The following is a 15,071-nucleotide window of genomic DNA, read 5'->3' as shown; positions in this document are numbered from 1 at the left end:
GAATATGAAATAATAGCTGCAGCTGAAAGGTTTGATGCTGTCTGATGGAGAAGACAGATAAGTAACCAACCGGCCACTGTTGCCTTTATTATTTGTGTTATAACTGCTTATTAATGACTTTTAAGGTGTTTATGGTTACTCTAATTTATAACCATTTAATAAATTCATTTGAAACCATTTATACATTAATAAAATGTACAGTATGTTTTATTTTTCAGAGGCAGGTGTTTGTGGGCATCTGCGTTTAATGGAGTTATGGAATAGCTGAAGTTTGAGGGGAGGATCATGCCTGAAACCCCTCCCCCTTCAAAAATAATGCCATATGAAATTCCCATCTACTTTTTGTTTCCTGTGATGAAGTTTTTCCCAGTAATTGTCTATTCTATGTCAGTCCTGCCGCAGTTATGGGGGTCTGGCCTTCTAGCTTCAAACAGAGTTCTCTCCCCTCCCTTAATGTCCCTTAAAGTTTTGGTGCTTTAATGTTCCGTGGTTGATCTGCTGAAGTATTGGGACAGATGGACTAAAAGCTGGTGTGTACAATCACTGGCCGCTTTATTGGAACGCTTATCTTGTAATTCTACATTTACAGACTGTAGTCCATCTGTTTCTCAGCATAGTTTATCCTCCTACTTCATGATATCCATTAGTGGTGAGGACCCCCAGAAGACCACCACAGAGCAGGTATTATTTGGGTGGTGGGTCATTCTCAGCACTGCAGTGACCGTGTGTGTTATTGCATGTTGAACTTGTACGAGTGGATCAGACCCAACAGTGCTGCTGGAGTCCAGTCGCTGTCCACTCTATTAGACACTCCTACCTTGTGAATGTAAACGTTAATCTGTAGCCTCACAGTTTGTGTTGGTCATCCTCTAGTCCTTCATCAATGGTCACAGGACGCTGTCATTCTCATCATGATCTCCTACTTTATCATTTCAGGCTTGTAATCACTGCTCAGAGTACTTTGCAGTAGCTTAGCCTCTAGACCTCCAGCCTTCGATCTACCACTGTCAGTATTTTTCAGGATCCTTTGCCGAGCCTTTTCCTTATTTTATTTAAGTTTAGTCATTTTTCCACCTAAATTAGGAACTTGATTTGATTGACACTTCCATTTTTCCCTTTAATGATCTCTATGGTTGCCTAACAGTGTTGTATCTTGATCTTGCTGTATTGTGAAAGCATCGTTCAAAGATCTGGGGGGTATTTTCTAGTCTAGGGGTGCGCAATCGTTTTGTCTTGAGGGCTTCAACTTTAATATATTTTATAAAATTATACTATTTTGTCACTTACTACTTTTATAAATACATTATGACGAAAACTTTAAAATTCTTTAATAGAGTTTCTGACTGGCTCCTTCAGTCTGAGAGGAGCTGAGACCCCTGAGCAGAACGTTCTGCGTTCTCCACGTCAATCAGAGTGAATCCGTCAGAACTGAGCAGCGGGATTTTCATCAGCAGTGAAGCTCCAGCAGCTCAGAGCGTTCGGCGCTGGTTCCACAGCACTGGATGATCTCCGAAATCCCACTGAAAGAGCCGTGAGAGCGGCGACGCCCGACACGCTCAGTCCAGTCTGGGATGAGTCTGACTGTGGTGTTGATGTCGTCCGTCCAGCTGGAGGAGGTTCAGACTGAGACCTTGTAGAACTACATAATAAACTTTATGCTCATTTAACCCGTTTACAGCTCACTGCTTTGTAATGATAGACGAAGGAAATAAATCATTTAGAAATCGGATGGATCTTTTCGAATCACCCTGTAGCATATGAATAGGTTAGGGTAGCTTTCTGGCAGATGTCCTCACAGGCCACTTTGGACAGCAATGTTCTAGTCAGCAAGCAAACTGAATGTCTGAGCACCTCTAAAGCCACTGAAATCTGGAACTACATTCATCACCAAGACGGGTAAGCCAGTAACAGACGCTGCCTCGCTCGAGGCAGAAGGAAAATATCATCTTCTTTTATCCACACTTTCATTTCTCTGTCATGCTGGTGGGTGTTTATCTCTGACTCATCTGTCTGTAAAATATTGTTTGAGAGCCTAACGGGGTTCTCTGTGATCTTCAGTTCATTGTAATCTGACAGCCTTAAACCTCACTGTGAACAGTAGAAATATAAAACCACATATATTTGCATAATTGCAACAACCTGACACCCTTTACTGTACCCCTCCCACCCCAAGGCCCAATCCCATTTCACCCCTTGCCCCTACCCCTTAGCCCTTAGCCCTCTGTTCTGCATCTAGGGTTAGGGTGTCCTCTTTTCGCTGAGATAGAGGGGCAGGGCGAAGTGTTGGGGCTACATGGCCCCTCCAAACGCAGGTTTTTCATAGGGACACTCCAAACGGAGAAAAAAAGGGAAAACTGGCTGAAAAAGAAACCATAAAAACCCACAAATGTGAGGATTTTCTCTATTAAAAATTACGATAACCATTGTTTTAGCTTAGTTTAATGTCATTTCAGTGTATTATGGTCGTTTTCTTCATAAAAAGCACAAAAAAATCGCTAAAAGCATGTTAACGTCTCTGTAGCTAGTTAGCTAACTTTCCCGTTCCACCTTAAATAGTGCAGCAGTTCTGATGCTGGAAGTGTAACTGCTGCTCCATTTAAGGTGGAACAGGAAAATTCGAACAAGAATCTGGAGAATCTCTGACTTCAGCTTCATATCACTGAAGAATTAGGGGGGGTGATAATAAATAACTGCCCCCCTCTTTGAAGGCGTCTGATCCCTAAATGTAACTAAAGCCCAGCAGTGAGGAGCTGAACTTTCCCCTCCTCTGCTGTCCCTGCAGACGGGCAGGGTCGCCTACAGAACGGCGCTAGTAGCTGTTAATGAAGTGATGCTCTTTTATTTTTATTTAATAAAAAATAACTCCGTTCCAAGGGGTTAGGGTGACACTCGAAAACAAGGGGTGGGGTAAAAACAAATGGAACGGGGACTAAATGTGTCTGCACTACATTCATGACCATCCCCAGAGCCGACAGTACGTGACTGAGGTGTCCATGAGCAAGACACCTAACCCCCAACTGCTCCCCGGGCGCCGTGGATAGGGCTGCCCGCCGCTCCAGGCAAGTGTGCTCACTGCCCCCTAGTGTGTGTATGTGGTGTTTCACTTCACGGATGGGTTAAATGCAGAGGTGAAATTTCCCCGTTGTGGGATTAAAAAGGGTCTCTTAATAATAAAAACTACAGCAAAGGGGTGGCACACATGGTCCTCATCTTTAAGACCCCTCTACACCAGTTTGTGACCAGTCTGTGAGCGTGTCTGGTTTGGACAGTGACTCATCAGCACCGATTCCTTGTGTGTATTATTTTGCCTCCCACCCGATGTTCTACAAGCCCCGCCCTCTCGCACTGCGATTGGCTGGAAGTTCATTCTCACAGGTAGTGGCGCACTGGGGGGAGAGTGGTCCCTCCTACCGCGCGCAGGAGCCTATAAACGAGCCAAACCCTCCAACTTCACCGGCTTTCAGGTGATGGTTCAGAGGCCGCCCTGCGCCGTGCCAGCGGTCAGACTCAGTCTAAGCGGACCTCTGTTTGCGCGCTAAGACTGAAGAATGACCCGAAGCGTCCGCAGTCCCGCGCGCCCTGCTCCCTGACCAGAATGTCTCTCCTCGCTCTGAACCTCAGCAACCTCAGCAGCCCGGAGCTGCGCGCGACCGACGACCCGAGGGACGAGCAGCTCGCGCGCGTGGAGATCGCGCTCCTGGGTCTCATCTTCGTCACCGCCGCGCTGCTCAACTCCGCTCTCCTGCTGCTGCTGCTGCGGAGGCGCGAGCGTTTGACTCGCATGCGCGTGTTCGTGCTGCACCTGTGCGTGGCCGACCTGACCGTGGCCTTCTTCCAGGTGTGCCCGCAGCTCGTGTGGGACATCACGGACCGCTTCGTGGGGCCGGACCCCGTGTGCCGCCTCGTGAAGTACCTGCAGGTGGTGGGCATGTTCGCGTCCGCCTACATGATCGTGGCCATGACGGTGGACCGCTACCGCGCCGTGTGCGACCCCATGGCGAGGCTGCGGCGTGGCGTGCGCGCGCGCTGCTCGGCGCCCGTGTGCGCGGCGTGGTGCGTGGCGCTGGCCGGCGGACTGCCGCAGGTCTTCATCTTTTCGCGCGTGCAGGTGGCGCCGGGCGTCTTCGACTGCTGGGCCGAGTTCGCGGAGCCGTGGGGACTGCGCGCCTACGTCACGTGGACGGCGCTCGCCGTCTTCGTGGTGCCCGTGGGCGCCGTGCTCGCGTGCCAGGTACGCATCTGCCGCGCCGTGAGGGCCAGCGGCCAGGCGCGGTGCCTCGAGACTCAGCCACGCGCGTCTGGCATCTCCAAGGCGCGCGTCAAGACCGTGAGGATGAGCGTGGTCATCGTGCTCGCCTACGTGCTCTGCTGGGCGCCCTTCTTCACCGTGCAGCTGTGGTCAGTGTGGGACAGCGAGGCGCCCACTGAGTGTAAGTGGATGGAAACATAACAGGATCGCTGCAGCATGAAATGAAAGTCAGTTGCCAGGGGGCAGGGGGTGGTCAGGGATCGTCTCAAGGGGGCAGGGGGTGGTCAGGGATCAGGGGCAGGGGGTTGTCAGGGATCGCCTCAAGGGGGCAGGGGGTGGTCAGGGATTGTCGCCAGGGGGTGGTCAGGGATCATCGCCAGGGGGTTGTCAGGGATCGTCTCAAGGGGGCAGGAGGCGGTCAGGGATCGTCTCCAGGGGGCAGGGGGTGGTCAGAGATCGTCACCAGGGGGCAGGGGGTGGTCAGGGACCATTACCAGGGGGCAGGGGGTGGTCAGGGTTCACCTTTCTGGTCACCACAGATATTTAAAGCATTTACTTATGACGGTCAGCCACCAGTAAAGCATCAGTTACACCTTATGGTGAAAATCTGCCTCCAGGGTGTTTATCAGTCAGTTATAAGCGCCTGATGAGGCTGCATTTAATAGCATCATACACTCCTAAAAAGATGGTTCTTTAAAGGTTCTTCAGTCTAGACAGTGGTTCTACATAGAACCAATAACACTTAAAGAAAAATATTCTTAAAAGGTTCTCTGCACGGTGAAACGGCTCTTCAGATGGATGGGGAATGTGTTGTATAAGGTTCTATAAAGAACCTTCTTGAAAAGGGTTCGTTTGTTACATCGTAACAATAGCAGAACCGTATACGACACATTCTCCATCAGTCTGAAGAACCATTTAACCATGCAAAGGTTTCTTTGAGTGTTGTATGTGGTTCTATACAGAACCCTTTTGAAAATGGTTCGATGTAGCACCAAAAAGGTTCTTTTTGACCATAAGCTTGACATCATTACAACAGCAGAACCCTTTCTGAAGAACCATTTAACCATGCAAAGAACATAATCATGCAAAGGTTGCTTTGAGAGTTGTGTGTGGTTCTATATAGAACCCTTTTGAAAATGGTTCTATATAGCACCATCAAGGTTCTTTTTCTTCTACAAGCTTGACACTGTAACAATAGCAGAACCCTTTCTGGTGCTATATAGAACCATATACTACACGTTCTTCGTCAGACCAAAGAAGCAAAGAACCATTTAAGATCGTGAATTATTTTTTGAATGTTCACGGTTCTATATAGAACCATTCCATTCACTAAAGAACCCTTGAAGAACCATATTTTACGGCTGTAGGTTCATTTGCAGGGTAAGCCGGTGAGTGAACGTGCACTGGCTCCCACCAGCAGCTGCTCAGTGAGCTCATTTTGAAGCAGGTATTGAACGGTCAGATAAAGGCCGTCAGTTCTAAACGTTTATCGTGCCCACAGATCCCGTCTTACAGCTGAAAACACGCACGCCCTGTGGTAGGCTCTCTCATCCGGGGCCGTGTGGTGAGATTTCTAATCATTAGACACTGTATGACCTGTAGCGAGGGCAGAATAAATTCATAACGTCTAGTCTGTCTATATGAACTGTTTGGTCCCACTTTATAGCATCTCTCATAACTGTGTAGTTACATGTGAACAACAGATGCAACAACCATGTAACTACTAATCATTTGGTCACTGTTGCAGATGAATTACAGACATTAACCTCATGTAATTACACAAGTTTATCTTAATAGCTGTAACAGTTGATTCCCTCTCATGTAAAAACACAGGGTGTAATAACACATGTAATTACATCTGTAATCAGACTGGAACAGCAGCTTTGTTCAGCAGTAGAATGAAATATGTAATAACTTACATTAAGACATTACTTACACTGTATCGGCCAGCTGTCCTAACATTTAGGGAGTGTTTATGTTGCTAGTGCTGTGACACTGTAACCAGTTTCAGCTGTAAGCCAGTCTGTAATGTTGACGGTACAGCAGACGCCCCCTTACATTAAAATATAACGTACATAACATTAATTTAATGTGTTGCATTTCCCCCCCAAAGCAACGTCTATATTACCCCTCTATTATTACCCAGTACCTACATAACAACAACACAGGAGCCGTCCACTCAGTTTACAGTGAACACTGCACTACAGCAAAGTTCCTGGGTAGAAGACACACCTGTGTAATTACATAAGCTGTAATCCATCTGTAACACTGGCTAAATCATCAGTAGTTACAGTGTTGTTCCATCCGGGAGGAGATACAGGAGCATCCGGGCCAGAACCAGTCGGCTCAGGTCCAGCTTCTTTCCCTCCACAATCGCTCTGCTGAACTCCACACCTCACTGATATCACTACCACTCATACTGCACACAGCGGACTATGAACACTGCCTTTCATACTACACTCACCAATCAGAGCTGTTGTTTTATTCATTATTATTACCATCGCACAAATTTAACATTCTACTGCCATGTAAATAACACATCGCAACAGTTATTCAATACAGTGTACATCTCCAACATGTTCATGTATGTATCTACACACCTATAATCTATTTTTGCATATCTATAATAGTAATTTATTCTATATACAGTAATGTTGCACTATGTCTATTTATTGCACAGTGTCTTTTTGCACTATTGCTACTATTTGCACTTCTGGTAGATGCTAACTGCATTTCGTTGCCATGTACTTGTACTGAGTAATGACAATAAAGTTGAATCTATCTATCTATCTATCTATCTATCTATCTATCTATCTATCTATCTATCTATCTATCTATCTATCTATCTATCTGTTGTATAGCGCTGCTGTCGGAACAAAACCTCATATCTCCAAAACGGTAACTTTACAGGAGAAGGATAAAACCTACTCTACTTTTAATGGAAGCCAATGGAACCCAGAATTATTTCCAGGTACATTGGGCCGTTTGTTTTGGTCCATTCATCCCAAAATTTACACACAATGTAAAGAACAACAGGCATTTTCAAAATGTGTCAAAAACTGAAAAACGATGTTTGGTTCCGACAGCAGTGATATAAAACAACACTGAAACTACTGATGATCACTTAATATAAAGTGGGACCAAATGTTTTTCTTAAAGTTAATATACAATAAAGTGATTTAATTTAATCTGTTCAAACCCATGAATGATTCAAACACATTAACATTTCATATCGTTCACCAACCGAGTTTTCTCTTTAGGTTTACGTTCGGTGATCATTGTGTTGATGTAACATTTTATTCATGTGGAAATGATGAACAAGTGTAATTATGTACTGAGAAAATACAAGGTGTCACTATTTACGTCAGCTTTTACTTAATTTACTGCAGTACTCTCTCAAAAAGGTGCTAAACTGTCACTGGGGCAGTTCCCCTCTTGCCACTGGGGTGGTTCCCTCAAGGCTCCATCTCAGTGCCTTTAGTCAGGGAACAGAACTGAACCATAATGAGATGTTCTGTTCTAAGCTGGACTGACTCCACACACCCCGCCTCGCCTCCAGGCTTTTACTCTACTGCTCTGTTTTAAAACATTCGGTTATGAAAAGGAACAAATACCAACTTTTCACCTGGAGGAACTGATTCAAGCTCCACAATCAGACCTTAGAACCACTGCTGGAGCTTTGAGGGAACATCTACACTGTTTGTACCTTGATGAATGAAAACTGTACCTGCACAGAACCTTCATTTCTAACAGTGTAAAGCTGATTTATTTAGTTTTGTTTTTCTGCCACCCCAGTAAATTCTGTGGGGCTTACCTGGCCACCCCATTTGAAAAGATCTAGCCACACCCCTGCATCCACCTGCACTGGCCTTGCTGTGAAATATTTAGAGTCCAGAACGTTTGTTGATTTTCTTAGTGTAAATAAGTGAACACCTTCTACAGAGAGGACACTTTTTATGTACATTTTATTGCACATTTACTCTGTAGTTTAGAATGGATCAGACTGGAGGGAAAGAATAAACACAAAAATATACTTTTATGTCTTAGTTTTTCCAATATGTTAAATTCGGAAAATAACTCTAAATGTTGCACTAAAATTTGTGGAGAATATTTAAATTTGCTCACTGTAGAGAACTGTGTTCACTTATTTTCACTCGGAAATATGCGATTTGACGAGGGGCGTCCAAACTTTAATATACGACTGCATGTTTTACTAAAATGTATTTACATTACACTGTCAGAAAAAAAAGGATCCTGTCCAGCTACATTTCGGTCTAGCAAGGTACAAACGTACATGTCAAAGACATACCAATGTCCTTAAGGTCCAACTGTGCACATTGAATGAGTCGTACAAGTACACTGCATTCACTCTCCCTGAGGAGGGGAGACAGACAGACAGACAGATAGATAGAGAGATAGATAGATAGACAGACAGACGACACTGCATTCACTCTCCCTGAGGAGGGGAGAGGCCAACGTTTGCACCCTTTCATCACTTTTTTAAACAGAGAATGTAAAATAAAAAGCTTGGAATCATGTTTGCAAGCCAGGCCTACTGAAGATGTACTCTCAGGGGTCCCACCTCAGTGGCAGTGCTTGTACACCAAACAGAGTTTTTCTTTGTCTACACAAATATATTAAATGTATAAGTGTAAATAAATGTAATGTTTGTTTTAAATAACCAACAATGGATTATAATAACAGATAGCATACTTACTGCAGAAAGTGCCTTTACTCTAAATGGTAATCTGCTTAATTTTTGATCGTTGGAGTTCATTCATGTTAAATCTCTGTGCTGGGCTCTACTCGTTTAATCAAGCGCTCCCTGTCTTTACTGTGCGCTAATCAATCTGAGTTCAGACAACACAGTCATCTGTCTTACCGCTGACTTAATATCTGACTGACTGACTTCTGACTGTGTCAGTTCAGCACAGAAGCAGTGGCACCCAGTCTAATCTCCAATCACTGCAATCATTCCAGCCAAGCAAGAGCACAGACAGACAGACAGACAGACAGACAGACAGACAGACAGACAGATAGATAGATAGATAGATAGATAGATAGACAGATGGACAGACAGATAGATAGATAGATAGATAGATAGATAGATAGATAGATAGATAGATAGATAGATAGATAGATAGACAGACAGATGACAGACAGACAGACAGACAGACAGACAGATAGATAGATAGATAGATAGATAGATAGATAGACAGACAGACAGACAGACAGACAGACAGATAGATAGATAGATAGATGGACGGACAGACAGACAGACAGACAGATAGATAGATAGATAGATAGACAGACAGATGACAGATAGACAGACAGATAGACAGATAGATAGATAGATAGATAGATAGATAGATAGATAGATAGATAGATAGATAGATAGACAGACAGACAGACAGGTGACAGACAGACAGACAGACAGATAGAGAGATAGATAGACAGACAGACAGACAGACAGATGACAGACAGACAGACAGACAGACAGACAGACAGACAGACAGACAGATAGATAGATAGATAGACAGACAGACAGACAGACAGACAGACAGATAGAGAGATAGATAGATAGACAGACAGACAGACAGACAGACAGATAGATAGATAGATAGATAGATAGATAGATAGATAGATAGACAGACAGACAGACAGACAGACAGACAGACAGACAGATAGATAGATAGATAGATAGATAGATAGATAGATAGACAGACAGACAGACAGGTGACAGACAGACAGACAGACAGATAGAGAGATAGATAGACAGACAGACAGACAGACAGACAGATGACAGACAGACAGACAGACAGACAGACAGACAGACAGACAGATAGATAGATAGATAGATAGATAGATAGATAGATAGATAGACAGACAGACAGACAGATAGAGAGATAGATAGATAGATAGACAGACAGACAGACAGACAGACAGACAGACAGATAGATAGACAGATAGATAGATAGATAGATAGATAGATAGATAGATAGATAGATAGATAGATAGATAGACAGACAGACAGACAGGTGACAGACAGACAGATAGATAGACAGATAGATAGATAGATAGATAGATAGATAGATAGATAGATAGATAGATAGATAGATAGATAGATAGATAGATAGATAGATAGATACAGGGGTTGGACTTTGAAACTGAAACACCTGTCATTTTAGTGTGGGAGGTTTCATGGCTAAATTGGACCAGCCTGGTGGCCAATCTTCATTAATTGTGAAGGTTCAATTAGCAGGGTAACAGCACAGTTTTGCTCAAAATATTGCAATGCACACAGTATTATGGGTGACGTACCAGAGTTCAAAAGAGGACAAATTGTTGGTGCACGTCTTGCTGGTGCATCTGTGACCAAGACAGCAAGTCTTTGTGATGTATCAAGAGCCACGGTATCCAGGGTAATGTCAGCACACCACCAAGAAGGACGAACCACATCCAGCAGGATTAACTGTGGACGCAAGAGGAAGCTGTCTGAAAGGGATGCTCAGTGCTAACCGGGATTACATCCAAAAAACAAAACCACGGCAGAATTAAATGTGCACCTCAACTCTCCTGTTTCCAAAACTGTCCGTCGGGAGCCCCACAGGGTCAATATACACGGCCGGGCTGCTATAGCCAAACCTTTGGTCACTCGTGCCAATGCCAGACGACGGTTTCGATGGTTTCAAATCTTGGGCTGTGGACAATGTGAAACGTATTGTTCTCTGATGAGTCCACCTTTACTGTTTTCCCCACATCCGGGAGAGTTACCAAGTTGCCAAGGACTACCGAACCATTCTGGAGGACCATGTGCATCCAATGGTTCAAGCATTGTATCCTGAAGGCGGTGCCGTGTATCAGGATGACGATGCACCAATACACACAGCAAGACTGGTGAAAGATTGGTTTGATGACCATGAAAGTGAGGTTGAACATCTCCCATGGCCTGCACGGTCACCAGATCTAAATATTATTGAGCCACTTTGGGGTGTTTTGGAGGAGCGAGTCAGGTTTTCCCCCACCAGCATCACGTAGTGACCTGGCCACTATCCTGCAAGTCCGTTGTGCAGGACTTGTATATGTCATTCCCAAGACGAATTGACGCTGTACTGGCCGCAAAAGGAGGCCCTACACCATACTAATAAATTACTGTGGTCTAAAACCAGGTGTTTCAGTTTCATTGTCCAACCCCTGTAGATCGATAGATCGATAGATAGAAAAAAATAGTTTTCAGATCTAACTTGAAAATAGGGCAAAAACATGACTGCATGAAATCTAAATGATTTGTCTATTTGTTCATTTTTAAGTGAAAATAAGTGAGTATGTCCTCTAAAGGGAACGCTTAAATATGGCGATTCTTTACCAATTTAAATACAGTTTCTATTCATTTGCTGAGTTTGACATACTGGAAATAAATATAATAAAAAATACAATATAAAACTTTTGCAAAAGCCACATTTTATATGTAAATAGTACATTTCCATATGCAAATTCAAATAAACTAAATGTGTATTAAAACGTGCAGATGTGTGCTCTCTGTAGAGGACATGCGTCAGGCTCTGGTCCTTGTGGGCCAAAACACTGCAGATTTCACCACACTACTCATTAAATGCACCAGCTAATTACCGAGGCTTTCATGAACTGAATTTAGAGTGTAAGACGAGGGTAAACACTAATCTGTGCAGCACTTTGGCCTGAAAGGTCCCCAGTTTGACATGCTTGCTGTAGATAATGTGTTGACTTATTTCAAATTTTGCAAGCAGCTATATTTAATGTCGAACTTGATTTGTTTATGCATGAGAAGCGACAGCGGTTCATCCTCATGCACTTCCAGAGGAAGAATGAAGGCAGAGAGAAATCTGAAATGACCCCTGATGTCACTGTGTTTTGAATTGCAGCTGCTCCGTTCACCATCCTGATGCTGCTGGCGAGTCTGAACAGCTGCGCCAACCCCTGCATCTACCTGCTGTTCAGCAGAGAGCTCCCCGAACACTGTCTCTGTCTCACACGCAAAGAGAGGAAGTTCTCGGTGCCTGAAGAGGCCACTATTCTCAGTTCTGTCTACCTGAGCTTCAAAAGCCTCTCTGACTGTAGGTAAAACGAAAAAATGTGGGTGTAGCGGCTCTGGACTGTCACCTGGTTTACTCCTGCTAGTCAAAGGGAAAGTATGACCCATAGTGTGAACAGCCATTACACTGAGTTTGGGCTTCATTCTGACAACTTGGAGTCGCATCATTGTCTAAGTGCATCATGTAAAATATTAACTATTATTGCTAGAGTTGCTGTTTACATCAGTATGTTTCGGTTCCAGTGGTTTAACAGGTGTTACTTTGTACTGACCAATGTGCAACGCTGTAATAAATGAATGGCAGTCATGTTTAATGTACTATTTGCTTCATGTAGCCAGTGTTAATTTACTCTTACAGTGGTTGTTTGTGTCCAGCTGGACTTTGCTGAGTATGAATATACATTTAGTATACAAGTAGAACAAGTAGTAGTTTTTGCTTTCGTCTAATGTGAATGCTAAATCTGAGCGAACTGACCTGAATGTCCACTTACAGAAGGTCATTAACGCAGACAGAGCTGAATATTTGCATATAGATTGTTATTAATGATCTGAGCTGAGTGTCCACTTATAGAATGACATTAATATAAAAAGAGCTGAGTGTCCACTTATAGTAGGTCATTAATGTGATTGAGCTGAATGTCCATTTATAGAAGGTCATTAACGTGATTGAGCTGAATGTCCATTTATAAAAGGTCATTAACGTGATTGAGCTGAATGTCCATTTATAGGTCATTAATGTGATTAAGCAGAATGTCCATTTATAAAAGGTCATTAATGTGATTGAGCTGAATGTCCATTTATAGAAAGTCATTAACATGATTGAGCTGAATGTCCATTTATAGAAGGTCATTAATGTGATTGAGCTGAATGTCCATTTATAAAAGGTCATTAATGTGATTGAGCTGAATGTCCATTTATAAAAGGTCATTAATGTGATTGAGCTGAATGTCCATTTATAGAAAGTCATTAACATGATTGAGCTGAATGTCCATTTATAGAAGGTCATTAATGTGATTGAGCTGAATGTCCATTTATAAAAGGTCATTAACGTGATTGAGCTGAATGTCCATTTATAGAAGGTCATTAATGTGATTGAGCTGAATGTCCATTTATAGAAGGTCATGGGACTGAGCTGAATGTCCATTTATAGAAGGTCATTAACATGATTGAGCTGAATGTCCATTTATAGAAGGTCATTAATGTGATTGAGCTGAATGTCCATTTATAGAAGGTCATTAACGTGATTGAGCTGAATGTCCACTTATAAAAGGTCATTAACGTGATTGAACTGAATGTCCACTTATAGAAGGTCATTAACGTGATTGAGCTGAATGTCCATTTATAGAAGGTCATTAATGTGATTGAGCTGAATGTCCATTTATAGAAGGTCATTAACGTGATTGAGCTGAATGTCCATTTATAAAAGGTCATTAACGTGATTGAGCTGAATGTCCATTTATAGAAGGTCATTAATGTGATTGAGCTGAATGTCCATTTATAAAAGGTCATTAACGTGATTGAGCTGAATGTCCATTTATAGAAGGTCATTAATGTGATTGAGCTGAATGTCCACTTATAAAAGGTCATTAACGTGATTGAACTGAATGTCCACTTATAGAAGGTCATTAACGTGATTGAGCTGAATGTCCATTTATAGAAGGTCATTAATGTGATTGAGCTGAATGTCCATTTATAAAAGGTCATTAACGTGATTGAGCTGAATGTCCATTTATAGAAGGTCATTAACATGATTGAGCTGAATGTCCATTTATAGAAGGTCATTAACGTGATTGAGCTGAATGTCCATTTATAAAAGGTCATTAACGTGATTGAGCTGAATGTCCATTTATAGAAGGTCATTAACGTGATTGAGCTGAATGTTCACTTATAGAAGGTCATTAACATGATTGAACTGAATGTCCACTTATAGAAGGTCATTAATGTGATTGACCTTCTATAAGTGGACATTCAGCTCAGTAACGTCATTGAGCTGAATGTCCACTTATAGAAGGTCATTAATGGGACTGAGCTCAAAGTCCACATATAGAATGACATTAATATAAAAAGAGCTGAATGTCCATATAGAGGGTCATTAATGTGATTGAGCTGAATGTGCCCTTACAGAAGGTCATTTATGTAAACAGAGCTGAATGTCCACTTACAGAATGTCCATCTAGTGATGCCCGTCCTATGTTTCCTAAGAGTGCTCCTGTGCTCATTATTTAAATATTGTAAATATTGTAAAATATATATTCTATTTGTGGCTGTGTGTGATTTTAGGCATCAATAAAGTGCTACAACTCTGGCTTGATTTGACTCCTATTCTTTGAATAAATAAGTTAAAAACACACACAAGGCCTTCCACAAAATAAATAACATTTAAAAATGTAAGACAGTTACAAATGAAACTACTGAATTTGCCCCTCTGCAAAACTGTTTGGCACTGTTTGGCATGGGGGGGGTCTGGGGGGGCGGGTGTTGTACTCAGATCTGTTTTGAAGGCAAATGATACTCTATCATATTGTCTATTGGTACGTGGTGGAAATGCTTATATTGACCAGCCTGTTAGTTACATGATCAAGAACCACTGGAGAGCCATTCATTATGGTTTCGTAGCTGTCAAGAAGCCAATATTGCAAAAACAAAATACACAAAAAATAACGACTGCACTTCAACGCTGAAACTGAATCTGAGGTGTTGGATAAGGTGTCATGGACTGGTAAGTCTAAATCTGAGATCTTAGAAGAAGTA

The 15,071-nt window shown here is 42.7% G+C and overlaps 1 protein-coding gene across 1 annotated transcript; it reads left to right on the top strand.

The window, feature by feature from the left end:
• The first annotated feature begins 3,469 nt into the window (after nt 1–3,469).
• Nucleotides 3,470–14,583, top strand: si:dkey-178o16.4 (vasopressin V2 receptor). Its single transcript, XM_037535095.1, has 4 exons — nt 3,470–4,430; nt 12,151–13,048; nt 13,436–14,253; nt 14,332–14,583. Exons 1-2 carry the CDS (start codon nt 3,596–3,598, stop codon nt 12,348–12,350), a joined length of 1,035 nt encoding a protein of 344 aa, XP_037390992.1. The 5' UTR covers nt 3,470–3,595; the 3' UTR covers nt 12,351–13,048; nt 13,436–14,253; nt 14,332–14,583.
• The last annotated feature ends 488 nt before the right edge of the window (nt 14,584–15,071 follow it).

The sequence above is a fragment of the Pygocentrus nattereri genome, chromosome 26 (assembly GCF_015220715.1).
Source record: "Pygocentrus nattereri isolate fPygNat1 chromosome 26, fPygNat1.pri, whole genome shotgun sequence".
NCBI lineage: Eukaryota > Metazoa > Chordata > Actinopteri > Characiformes > Serrasalmidae > Pygocentrus > Pygocentrus nattereri.
The sequence above is the reverse complement of the archived record's forward strand: the minus strand, read 5'-3'. Positions and strand labels throughout refer to the sequence as shown.

Coding starts and splice junctions, on each gene's coding strand:
- si:dkey-178o16.4 (XM_037535095.1), top strand. CDS start 3,596: ATGTCTCTCCTCGCTCTGAACCTCAGCAACCTCAGCAGCCCGGAGCTG. Junction 4,431..12,150: donor CAGCGAGGCGCCCACTGAGT/GTAAGTGGATGG, acceptor TTTGAATTGCAG/CTGCTCCGTTCACCATCCTG.